At 47.2% G+C, this 13,452-nt stretch overlaps 1 protein-coding gene across 1 annotated transcript; it reads right to left on the reverse strand.

Annotated features, from left to right (window-relative positions):
- Window positions 1-1,021: 1,021 nt before the first annotated feature.
- On the reverse strand, window positions 1,022-3,260 carry LOC123446558. The gene is made up of 2 exons (XM_045123131.1): window positions 2,578-3,260; window positions 1,022-2,004 (listed from the first exon to the last, which is right to left on the reverse strand). The coding sequence occupies exons 1-2, from the start codon at window positions 3,047-3,049 to the stop codon at window positions 1,460-1,462; spliced, it is 1,017 nt and encodes a 338-aa protein (XP_044979066.1). The 5' UTR covers window positions 3,050-3,260; the 3' UTR covers window positions 1,022-1,459.
- Between the last annotated feature and the right edge of the window lie 10,192 nt (window positions 3,261-13,452).

A 13,452-nucleotide genomic window follows, 5' to 3' on the forward strand; every position in this document is an offset into this window, starting at 1 on the left:
TATGCAACCTGGAGAGGCAAAACAAGATCAGACTCAAGTTTTAGTAAGAAATCCGAGTGAAAAGTTTGTCGGTCGAATGAAAGTTGTCGAACGAGTGAAAAAATATCGGGCGAATAAAAAGTCTGTTATGCAGGTAAAAACTGTTATTAGAATGAAAAATATGATCGTGCAATCTGATTGAAGGATCCTAATATCTGATTAAAGAGATTCAAATCCGAATGACGTTGGCCAATCCAACCGAAAACTAAAGATGGACCCAAAAGGTTATCTAAATATCTTCAGAAAAGTGTTCAACACGAAAGTTGCATCTATCATCAAAACGGTTAACTTGTCATCTAAGATAGTATGCAATCTGCAGAAATGATACAAGATTCGGACAGTCTAGTCACCCGTGTGACCAAATCTGACTGGGAGTTAAAGATGACTTCGTAAAGTATTCAATATTACTTTATTTAAAAAAGTGAACAACAGAAGAATTGTTCGTCTCACCGAGGTGATCGATTTTGGTATACAAATTGTCTCAAACTGATGTCAAATGCAAATTCTACGGCCGCGGAAGGAACAAGACAGAAGTTTGGGCCAAATTCGGACTGAATCCAAGTTGAACTAGAATTAGGACTCTAGAACGTGATTTGGTGTAATTTTCTTGTAAGGAAAGCCTTGATGGATATTTTTCTTGTACGAAAAGTCCAGCCGTCTTTTATATATATTGAAGGTAATGATCGATTGAAACAACACCCAATCGAACAAATCAATTACTACTTTTTACCCTGGCTTTTACATCTATCTCTTGTTCTTTCTCTCCCGTTCTTCATGTTGAAGGACAGCGATTCTCGAGTCTCTAGGGACGGGCGAACTGACAGTCCATAGCCACCGTGCGTTAGACAAGGTCCCTCCCAAACGCGTGGGGTTTTGGTCTTCAAAAACGATCGTCGACTGTCTTGGTTATCGTGCTTTTCGTCGGGTCTCCTTCAACATGAACTATGATGCATTACCCAGCGTCAAAGATACACGTGACATGTTCGTGTGTCAACATCCTGATATAAAATGGCAACATCTGCACATGAACTTCATCCCTGGGAGCATCTCCAACAGGCGCCTAAAAACTACTCTGCGCGCTAAAAGATTCGTTTTTTGGGAGCTGAACAACTCCAATAGACGCTGTAAAATAGTACGCACTAAATTGTTTTGGACACACGCTTAAAAACGCTATCGCGCACAACATATTTGGTGCGCCGGTTTACGCGCGCAGCAAACTCTAAGCTGCTGCAGGTGGGTCCGTTGGACCGGGCTGAATTGGGCGCCGCACTAGCACGCGTTTGTTGGAGATGCTCTTAGTTGGAGGCTATTTCTCTTTGGAGGGACGGGAAGAGTGGTAGCCACACCCCACACGTTGACGATGGCGAAGAAATACTCTCAAGTAAGTTAAAACAGACATGCCCAGAGGCACCGCGCCTAACTACAAAGGCGCGAACACCGCCTTGGCGAGGACGTGCGTCTTCTTCCTGCTGAGACCAAACCCGACGATGTGGTTGACGTACACGTCCCCGTCCTTCACCGTCGCTGACGACCCAATCCGGTGCACCGGGCCGACATACCGTCCCGTGACGCTTGCGGTCTCCCAGTCGTCAGAGCTCTCGACCAGCCTGCTCGGCATGCCGGCGACGGCCAGCTTCGTCGGGGAGATCAGCTCCAGCCCGTCGCCGTTCTTGAGAGAGCCCCGCACCCTGACGACGCTCACGGCCCCCGTCTTGGGGTCCACCTTGAAGAGGTCGCCGCCAGAGGTGTGGACGACGAGGAGGTAGCCGTTGGGGTGGTAGACAATGCCGTTGAGGCCGATGAGGTTGTCCATCGTCCCGGGCCGCTGCCTGAAGGTGGCGTTCTTGATGACTGAGAGCGGCTCGCCGTCCGGGCTCACCTTCCAGATCTTGTTGCCCAGGATGTCGGTCACGTACGCGTTGCCGTCCTCGTCTGCGGCCACGTCGTCGGCGAACGAGGACTCGCCTGCACGCGGAGGAAACACAGATCAGTCAATTAGAATTGGGTGCTGCTACCATAGTCAGAGCTTGATCGAATGATGTACGAAAGCAAAATTATAATAGGGGATATGTGCGCTCGGCGCTTAACCGGCAGCACCCCCAGTGCAGTGGGTGGAAGATGCATGGCGGATGGTTTGAGTTGATGAATGCTAACTGTAAGGTTCCCAACGAATTGAGTAATCGAGTGACAGCAGGATCCTGATACATACGGCAGGGTCCTACACCAAATAATGTGAAGATGCTATCACCCTTTATGTCTTCTCCGAGAAAAGAAGCCAAGCCACAGGGACAGGGTCGGCACGGATCATTCCTGGACATAATTAATGATGGCCATGCCCCGGCCCATCCAATGGAATGTCCCGCATCTCATGCGCAACGGTTCTTCACGGCGATGGGGCAGAGGAGGGCCCACAGGTCAGTGCCCCACCTGATCATCCTAATCTTTGTTGTCTTCGCAAAGATGACCCTAATCGGACGGCTAGAAAGCAAGAACATTCGCATATGGACGAGAGGCGGAGAAGCCATCGATAAGACGTACCTGGCCCGTCGAGCCGGACGAGGAAGAGGCGGCGCCCCGAGCGAAGATCGTACGCGCCCACGGCGGCGTACCCGAAGCTCGGAGGCCTGTCGGCGTAGGCCACGAGGATCCGCCGCCTGGGCGCGTCCACGACGAGCCCCAGCGCCACCCTCCCGGCCACCTCGGGGTCTGCCACGACGACCCGCTCCGCCAGGGCCTCCTCTGCCCCCGCCCCGACGCGCACCTCGGCCACGCCGGAGCCGAAGAAGGTGGACACCAGGAACCTCCCGCCTTCGGCGTCCCACTTGGCGCACTCGTGGAACCACCCGTCGCCCGCGTAGGCGACGCCGCCGGCGGTGCCCTCCTGGAACGCGACCGCCGCGGCGGCCGCCAGGGCCAGGACGGCGAGCGCTGGCCCGCAGAAGCCCCGCCCGCCGGACTCTCCTGCCGTCGCATCAGAGCCGCCGCGACGGCGCCGTCTGCCACCACACATGGCGAACGAGAATAGAAGCAGCGTCAAGATCCGGAGAGGAGGCTCGCCTTCTTGTGTTTGTGTGTTCCCACGTTTGACCGATATATATCACTCGGGGAGCAAAGGGTTTTCCTAGTCCTGATGTACTAGAGAGAAACTGCGTTTTTGGTGGGGTTTTGGTGGGTGTTTGGCGAGCGGCACAGCGCCGGAATCTTTCGGGGTTCTGTCACTACTGGAGCAACAGTTTAGGATGAGCTGGGGTTGGGGTCCCGGCCGGAAAGCGTCATGGGGGTGCAGACACATAATGCGTGGTGGTTCGGTGTTTGTTTCCGTGGAGTGACAAAAGCAAAAATGCCCCCGGCTCGCTCGCTCGGGCTCTTCAGGGCGTTGTTTCCACGGACTTTTTTATAGGGATTAAGGTGATGTTTGGACTAGACTAAAAATCCCTTTTAGTCCCTAGGTAAAAAAACAGGAGAGACTTTTTTTAAAGGGACTAAAAAAAGACTCTATTAAAGGGATTTTTTTCTTTAGTCTCTGGAACTAAAAAAAGTCTAATCCTTTAGAAAAAAACACCACCTAAAAAAGTTTTCTTTTAGTCCCAGGTGAAACAAACAGGAGGGACTTTTAGGGACTAAATGTGGGTATTTGAGACTAAAGGAAGAAGTCCCTATGGGAGGGGTTTTGGGGACTTTTTGACACTTTTTCCAACATTGCTCCTACTTTTAGCATGTCATTTAATAACTTCTAGTTCATTAGTAGGGGTAATATGGTCTTTTTGCATGTCATTTAATGACCTCTAGTCCCTGTTTAGTTCCTGTAAACAAACGGGCAGGGACTAGGGACTTTTTAGTTGGGACTAAAAAAAGTCCTCGGACTTCTGAAACAAACAGGGCCCTAGCAAAGCCAGCCCACCCCTGTAGATTTTTCCTTCCGTCGTTGTCCATAGATTTTTCCCTTGCCATCGCTAAAAAAGATAAGATAAGGATATAGTTTAAAAAGAAAAGATAAAAGGACAAATCTAACTAGCAGCGTGTTTACGCCTGTCCTTCCATGCGGCGGGACGCTCGTGACGTGTCGTGCTTCATCCAACGGCAGAGCTATGTGTACTGCTCGGGGCTGAGGCCCCCTAGCTTTGGACCAATTTATAAAGAAAAAAATATTGGAAGGACTTAGATGAGAACTTTTTTAGTATTTGCCCCTAAACACTCGTATTTTTTTATTTCGCCTCCTCCCCCCCCGCCCCCCGCATATTCCGTCTAGCTCCGTCACTGGCTTCATCAAACAGCTCATAGAGAAGACCGCGTACTAGTTCGAGTCAACCTTATCCACATGTCGTTCTCCCTCCCTCTCTCTCACGCGTGTCCCCATCTCTCTTGCCTGTTCTCCACCTTGTTCTTCTCGTGTGTTTTCCTCCACCTCCATGGATGCATTCTGTGTAGATCCTCTGCTACAATCACCCCACACCACTTCCTCCACGAATCAATCTCTCTCTTAACTTTACATCACGGTGCCATCATAGATGTACAGAATAGGCCCCAAAGATGATGCCCCCATTCAAGCATTAGATGGTAAAATGATCTGGTATGTTATGATTTTGAGCTTGGGCTATTCATTTTTTATCTGATCTTCCTTTCCTCACTTTTCCTTTTTCCTCTATTGTGATTAGCATGACCATTTTTAGGATTCACAACGAATTCCGGCAACTAATTTACTCTGTAGCGACTACTACGAAGTTCTAATCTGGAAACTACATACTTTTATTTCTGAGAAGTAAGGATTCTCTAACCTAGCAATCTGGTTTATCTAATCTGACAAGTTCATACAACTAATCTGAAAATTATGGGGTAAACACATACAACAAATTCGAGTATGGGAATCTCAGCCACTATTCTCGCAACCGGGATTCAACCAATCTCGCAACCTAATTAGATTAATCTGGTAGTTAGGAGTAGCAGTAAAATCCAAGCATGCCAAGCTCAACAACTAATCTTTTTTCCTTTTGCGAATGAAGCTCAACAGTTAATCTGACAACCTAGTATAAATAATCTGGAAATTTGATACAATTTATCTGGAAACTAGAGAGTAGGTAAGTAGGAAAATCAAATTTGTGCAACTTACATTGTATTCATTCCTTCAAAACCTTCATTTTTACCATTGGTTTCCTCCCTAATGTCTTGTTCATGAAACCAGATCTAATGACCAACATCATTGGTGAAGTCTGTTGGAGAAGAAACTAATGGTTAGAGATGGTGAAAGCAACACGGGATCATAGGTGAAGCTTTTTTGTTGGAGAAAAGAAGTATGAGTGGGGAGGTGAATGAGACAGCAAAAGTTGGCTCATGCGTGTCCGACCAACGAACAAGAAGTTGTAAAACAAAATGTTTTTTGTGCACAGTGTATTCCAGCGGTCGTCGCACGAGAAGACACACATGCGGCGCTGCTGTGTAGTGGTGTCCAAGATGAAATAAGGATATTCTCTGTCTTCCACTGTATAAAATAAGCGGCTATTACGGATCAACCGAGTGATTTCCTAGAGAAATCAGTCGGGTCCTCGCCCGTTAGATCCGTCGCTCGTCATCCATTGGATTTGGTCAACGCCCCAACGCCGGGTCGTCCTTCTATCACCAGAGCCACGACGGAGCAAACGAAGTGCCTCATCGTGGGAAGCAGTGTCGCACGGCTCGCAGCTGGAGCCACACCCCTTCGCCATTAGCGCAACTGTGCTATACCACGGGCCGTCGGCGACGCTTCAATGCAGCGCCAACCCCTTGCATGGAGGCACTCCATCGTAACACCCGTCGCCGCCGGTGAAGCTCCATTGTAGCACCACAGAGTTGCATTGCAACACAAGCAACCGTCGGTGAAGCTCCATTGTAGCATCAAGCGCTACATCGCAACTCTGGGCCGTCGGCGGTCGCTCCATCACAGCTTTGGACCGCCCGCAACCGCTACATCACAACGTCGACAACTGCTAGTGAAGCTCCATTGTAGCACTGCGGAGTTGCATCGCAGCGCGAGCAACCATCGGTGAAGCTCCATTGTAGCATCAAGCGCTCCATCGCAGCTCTGAGCCGCCGGCAAGCGCTACAATACAACTCCGGGACGTTATCGGGCGCTGCATCGCAGGAGCGGCAGTCGCTGGTGAAGCTCCCACAGTAACACCGCCGCGCGACCCTCCTCCCGTTGGAGTGCCGCCGCGGTTGCGTGCTGCGGTGAGGTGGGCTGGAGCACCAGCGGTAGTCGTCACCCTCCTTCATCGCTGCAGCGCAGCGGTCCAGGCCATGGCAGGAAGCAGAGCGACGGAGAAAGAGATGAGTTGGGGAAGAAAAAGAAGAGGATGGAGAATGAGTGAACGAGCGCAAGCGGAAGAAGATAAGGCACGCTGGGTGGAGGGGAAGCGGGGGACGACCCACAGCGATACGTGTCACACGGAGGACATGGCTTACGATGGGGAGGAAATCACTCGGTAGATTTTAACACATTTCCTATAAAATATGGCACGCTATTGGGATGCTCTTCAAAAAGAGATAAGATAACCATAAGCAAAACGAAAGCATGGCTGGGAAGGTCTTGAGGATGATAAAGGCTCTTTTATTGATGACGGGAATTGGAAAATCGATTCCTGTATGGATGTTCTGATGGCCGAAGCTTTGGCACTCGGATTCGGCCTTACACTTGCTCAAAGACAACGGTCTTGGTAAACTCTAACAATCTAGAGACCATCTACATTATGAAGAGTTAAGGACAGTGAGTAGGGGCACCGTTTGTAGTAAATGTCGTAATTCCAAGGTAGTTTTTGGTCAATGAAGAGCTATTATTTTTAAATAACACATTTTTTATTGAATTAAAAAAACATTATGCATGTTCAAAATTTTGCACAAATAACACACTGTTAGTTGCACGAAGGCCGATAGGATCCAGTCAGCTCTACCGAAGCTGACAGGAGCTACTCGGCCACACGGAGGCCAATATGTGGCCACTCGGCCATGTGTCAGCCAACGGCTAGCTCGAGCACGACATTCGTCCTGGGCGGTCTCCAGTCGGCTACGGCGAAGCCGACTCGGCTAGTCGGCTACAACGGGGGCGATAGGAGGCCACCACCACGGGCCGCACCGCGCCTCCCTTCTTCCTCCTCTCTTCCTTCTATGTTCCTCCTTTCCCTCATCCCTTCTCTCTCCACACAAAATACCTCGATTTTTCTACGAGATTTGAGCCGATTTCTTCCCCGTTTTCCACCATGTAGTTGAATTCTAGCGGGTTAGGGGAGGCAAGGGAACCCTCGATCTCGTGATGGGGTAGCTCGTGGTGGTGGTGGTAACTATTTTGTGTTGGTATTGGAGGTGGTTGAGGTTGTGGTGGTGTAGGTGGAGGTGCTGGTAGAGGTGCTGGAGGTGTAGGCTCTTGTGTTCGTCGTTCTTTCCTTGATGTTTATCATTTTTCCTTCGTGTTTCGTCGTTTTTCTCATGCTTCAAGGGTAAGATTTAACGTTCGTTCCCATAGTATTTAGTTCTACGAATATTTATAGTTGCTTTGGTGGTATATATGTAGATGTCAAATATTTATTTGCTCCGGTAGCTTAGGGTAATATGTTTTGTCGTATTGAAGTTGATTCGGTATTAATTTTAGTTTGTCGTCGTGCTTAGTATTTATCCATGTTTCATAAATTTTTAGGTCTAGTGAGATGTCAGATGTAGTGAAGTTAGGTTTTTACTATGACCATGGTACTGTGAGAACAAATGAGAATGGATCCAATCTGAGTGAATTTCAATACATTGAGGTGCCAGTGGCTGCCCCTGAAGGTCGGATGTTTAGGGTTTGATACTGAAACACACACCATGGGTGTTCATGAATTATGGAACCGGTCCAGTTCAAATATTTTCTTTTATTTCAAGCAAATAGAGCGGGACTCTTAGTGGGTGCATTGGTTACAAGATTGCAAGAGCAGGGGATGTAATCCTCTGGCCTTAATGCTCCCATCTTCAAGAAGGTTAGTGCACCTCAAGCCGAGGTTGGTTACGGTTATGGTGAGAGAAGTGAAGGGATGCATGATTCATTGTCAAATTATGCGCCCCATCCTAGATATAATATTTACGTATCAGGGGAGAGTAGTCGGGCAGAAGGAGGAAATGTTGAAGATTATGTGAGTGGCGAGGCGGATGCTGACGAGCACATGCAAAATCAGATGGAGGATGAAGATAGAGATGGTGATATTGTCAATGATTCAGACGAGTCGGGCACATAAGAGGATGCACAAGAGGTGCCTAATCCTGCATCACGGAATCAAGACTTCTCCGCTGCAATGACCGTGAATGATGGTCATGATTCTGCCTCGCAATATCACGAGAACAACATTGCGAAAGGTGCCATGTATCCAAACAAGCAAGCTCTGAAGGGTGCAATCATTGATTGGGCAATGTCCATGCAAAGGGTTTTTTAGCTGATGTGTCAGGTTCGAAATACTTGACAATGGTATGCAAGAACTCGGATAGTCCCGTGAGGGTGCATCGCTATCTCCCTACGTATGGCACAAGTTGGGTGATTAGTGACTTAGTCAATCGCACTTGTGTTATTCCATGTATCCCTCAAGATCATCCTAACCTTACGTCCACGCTCATTGCTCAATTGCTTTACAACAAGACATTTGAGAGCAAAACAATGGAAGTGAAGGCTATCCCGACAAAAGTCTTCGTGAGGTTCAAGTACAAAAGTTCTTATGGCAAGGCTAGGAGGGCTAAGCAGAGGGTACTTCAGACTAGATTTGGTTTGTATTTGGATGCATATGACTCTGTTGTCAGGCTCCTCCACACACTGCAGGACCAGAACCAGAGCACCTATGTCGACATCCAAGACTTGTTCATTCTAGAGTTCCCAACTGTGAGGGTGCTGCATCGACCGTTCTTCTCTTTTGATGTCTGTAACGAAGCTATCTGACATTGTCGACCGGTGATATGTTGTCATGCCCAAGATGAGACCCTATCTTTATTTTGGCGCGAGGGCTTCGACAGGGATAGAAGCGCATCTCGTCGTTTTGCAAGAATGGATATCGTTACAAGTACATGTACAAAATAGATGAGTATGTGGAATTGGCTTACACTCGCCGCAAGCTACATCAAGTATACATCAATACAACAATATACAGTCATCATGAAAAATACCACGATCCGACTAAGCACGAAAACAAGCGATAAAAGAATGACGTCCATCCTTGCTATCCGAGGTTGCCAGCCTAGAACCCAACCTAGATCGATGAAGAAGAAGAAGAAACTCCAATAGCACAAACATCGCGCTCACATCTTAATATCACTTTACATGTACCTGCAACTAGTGTTATACTAATCTGTGAGCCACAGGGGACTCAACAATCTCATTTCCAAAGGTATCAAGACTAGCAAAGCTTAATGGGTGAGGTATGGTTAAGTGGTGAGGCTACAACTTGTGACTAAGCATTTATTTGAGGTGGCTAACTGTAATGCCCAGATGCGCTCCTATCCTTATTTAGACTCGAGGTCTCGACAGGGATAGAGGCACATCTCGTCGTTTCGCAAGGATGGATATCGTTACAAGTAAATGTACTGAAAAGAAGAGATATATAGAATTGGCTTACACTCGCCACAAGCTACATCAGAGTCACATCAGTACAATAGATAATCATCATGAAGAAGAGCAGGGTCCGACTACGGACGAAAACAAACGAGAAAAGAAGAACGACGTCCATCGTTGCTATCCCAGGCTGCCGCCCTGGAACCCATCCTAGATCGATGAAGAAGAAGAAGAAGAAGCAACTCCAAATGAACAATCAACGCGCTCGCATCAAGTAACCTTTACCTGTACCTGCAACTAGTGTTGTAGTAATCTTTGAGCCACAGGGGACTCAGCAATCCCATTTCCAAAGGTATCAAGACTAGCAAAGCTTAATGGGTGAGATATGGTTAAGTGATGAGGTTGCAGCAAGCGACTAAGCATAATATGAGGTGGCTAACTTACGAGTAGAAAAATAAAGAGGGGGGTGATCTACGCATAACGGACATGAACTACTGATGATGAAATGAATGATCCTGAACACCTACTTAAGTCAGACATAACCCCACCGTGTCCTCGATCGGAGAAGGAGCTCACGAAAGAGACAGTCACGGTTACGCACTCAGTTGGCATATTTTAATTAAGTTAACTTAAAGTTGTCTAGAACCAGTGTTAAACAAAGTTTCGACGTTGCCACATGACCACAGGCACGGCTTTCCGAAAAGATTTAACCCTGCAGGGGTGCTCCAACTAGTCCATCACAAATTACCACAAGCCGCATAGAAATCCTCGATCACGACACTCACGATCTCGTCGGATTCCATAGTGGAAAACCTCAACTCTGAGATTACCCAAAGCATCACCGGAATCCCGATGCACAAGATATCTCGTCAAAGGTAAAATTAATCCAGCAAGGCCGCCCGACGTGTCGACGATCCCGACAGGAGCCGCGTATCTCGTTCTCAGGACACGACAGATGAGCTACACGTCGGTATCGCTAAATCCTGGATGACCGGGGGGCGCCGGACATCGCTCAGGTGGGACCAACACTCATGAGGAGCACTGGCCCGGGGGTTGATTAAATTACTCCACGGGTGCCGGCGGGTCCCTATGCATTATTATTAGGTTATTAGACAAATGTAGTACCCAAGTTGGGCCTTGCGAGAGCAGCTTTAATCTAAGACGAATTATCAAGGGGCTCCCCATAACAACCCCGATCGTGTTAGGAGGGCTCAAATATGGAACATAACACCGGTAGCCGAAACTAAGGGGGTAAAGGTGGAACAAAACACCAGGCTAGAAAGGCCGAGCCTTCCACCTTTTACCAAGTATATAGGTGCATTAAATTAAATAGCATTAATACGGTGATATAACAAGGAACCCATGTTGTCACATGGAAGCAACTGCACCTGCAAGTAGCAACGCTAACACATGGTTAAGCAAGCGGGAACATAGCCAATCAGTGGTTTGCTAGGTTGTGAACAGGTTGAAGGTTTTCATGGCATTGTTGAGAGGCTGATATTTAACATGTGGTAAGCAACGAGACATAACGATAGAAACGATAATACTAGCATGGCAATGATAGTAATGGTATCTGGGGAAATGGTCATCTTGTCTGAGATCCCGCTTGGAAGAAGAATGGTCCGTGAAGCAGACGAACCGATGTAGTCGAACGGGTCCTCACAATACTACACGCTTGCGGAACTCTATCGAGACGGAGGAGCGGAAACAAGAATCAACACAACATATTCACCACGACATATGCACGACAAGATGCAAACCACATATGATGCATGAATAGCTGAAAATATGCAAGACATGGCATGTCAATTCACAACAATCAAACACTACACATTAAGTGAAGTTCAATATGCAACGAGTTGCATATTGACGAAACTCCATGTTTAATTATTTTAGTTCTATACCGATTAGATACACGGCAATATTGAACGTGGTTAAACATGGCAAGAGGTGAAGCGTAATTAATCTACCTATCTAGGTATTTTAAATGAGGTCGGAAATGACATATAGCATCTCCGAAACGACCTCACATGTTAATTAACAATTCTGTCCAGATCTGAACTAACATGTTTTAATAGTTGTTAAATATCAAAACAAATAGGTTCACGTGATTCTACACGTTGTTACAAGCAATTTACACATAGAGAACATCTCCAACGGAGCTACGGTTCAAAAGATACGGACACCGCAAGATATGATGGCATGAATGCAATATGTGTGCAAATGACATCCACAACATTTCAAAACATACAACCAGAAAGATAATATGAAACTACACGAGATTCTAAGCAAGTTTCATATAGGACAGGATCAAAACAGAGAAACGGTTGAACAACTACGAGCTAAACAAGAAATGACTACAATCTGCCAAAATCAGCCACATGGCATTTACTACACCCCACAACTACGAGCTACACAAATCCAATATGCTCAAATAAGGCATGAGGCGGTAGAGGGCAAGAAGCACTACAACATACAACTAACAACACCTAGCATGGACGCATGGATCACTAGGAAAAGAAGTCACAAAATGGCTTCTCACACACAGTTTCAGACTTAGTGAAAATAACAGTTTATGAAACTGCAGTTTTCGATCTGAAGGCATATTGACAGCAGCAAAACCATAAGCTACATGACTCCAAATGGCATGAAAATTCGCAAGATGCTCGAGAATCCTAAAGTCTACAACTAACTCCATTGCACCAACCTCAAAAGAGATACAGATCACCAGATAAATTCAAGACAAGACAACAACAAAATATAACAGATTTCAGACTTAGAAATATTTCAGCATCTCCAAATCAGCACTATTTCCTAGCAAGTTGAGAAGAAGCAAACCACACCTAAACATGGATTTCTATTGCAACCAAAAATATCAGGGGCTAGTCTACACACCCAATGGCAATCTCTAGTTGACAACTCCTTCATATCGCGCACGGATTAAATCACACAAAATAAACAAAAAGGCATCATGGCAAAATATCACGCAAACTAACTTGCTCAAAGGCGAAAACTAAATACACAGTTAAATCCTATGAATTTTTCTACCCCGAAAACATATATAACATAAGGGGTTACAAAATAAAAACAACTCCACACGTATACGCGGGAATATGTCCTAAACGCAAAATAATAAACTAGCGACTCAACCCTACATGCAAAAATATCCACGACTACTCTAAAATACATGGAAATAGGGTTCCTAAAACATGAGCATTTTATCTACGGTGTTCGAACAATCCGGACACGCACGGAAAAATAACACGGGATGAACTCCTATTAGGACAACACGCTAAACTAGGCTTATGGCAAGCCAAACTACGTCAAACATGCATGCAATTTATAAATTACGAATCTACGCGAAAATCTACACAAGATACATATACAATTCGTTGCGATCCGAGTCACGGTTTAAAAGTTACGGGCGTTCGAAAATATCCCAATTTCCTATGATTATTAAATCATAGAAAATCCCTAAATTCTAATCGGGCCGAAACTGGTAGTGGGCTGAATCGGAGCACGGGCGCTGGATAACTAAATGTTGCCTCGGTCGCACAATTCAGGGGGTCAGGGGGGATTCACCTCAGGCCTGGCTCATGTCGTGGGAGGAGGAGGCCGAGGCCTGGCAGTTGGGCCCGAGGGCGCTGGGAGGCCCAGGACGGGGCGAGGAGGTCGGCCCACGCTGGGACTGGAGCCACGCGGACGGTCGTTGTGTCGTCCCCGATCCCGCTCGGGACGCACGCGGCGGCGGCGGTTGACAGCGACGGCGCCAGTAGGCGAGGCGGGGGGGGGAGGGGGCGAAGCACTGGCATGGCGGCCCCTTCCTGGACCGGATCCAGCCGGCGGAGGGAGGGATCCACCGGATCCATGGCCGTAGGAGACCT

The sequence above is a fragment of the Hordeum vulgare genome, chromosome 4H (genome assembly GCF_904849725.1).
Source record: "Hordeum vulgare subsp. vulgare chromosome 4H, MorexV3_pseudomolecules_assembly, whole genome shotgun sequence".
Classification (NCBI taxonomy): Eukaryota; Viridiplantae; Streptophyta; class Magnoliopsida; order Poales; family Poaceae; genus Hordeum; species Hordeum vulgare.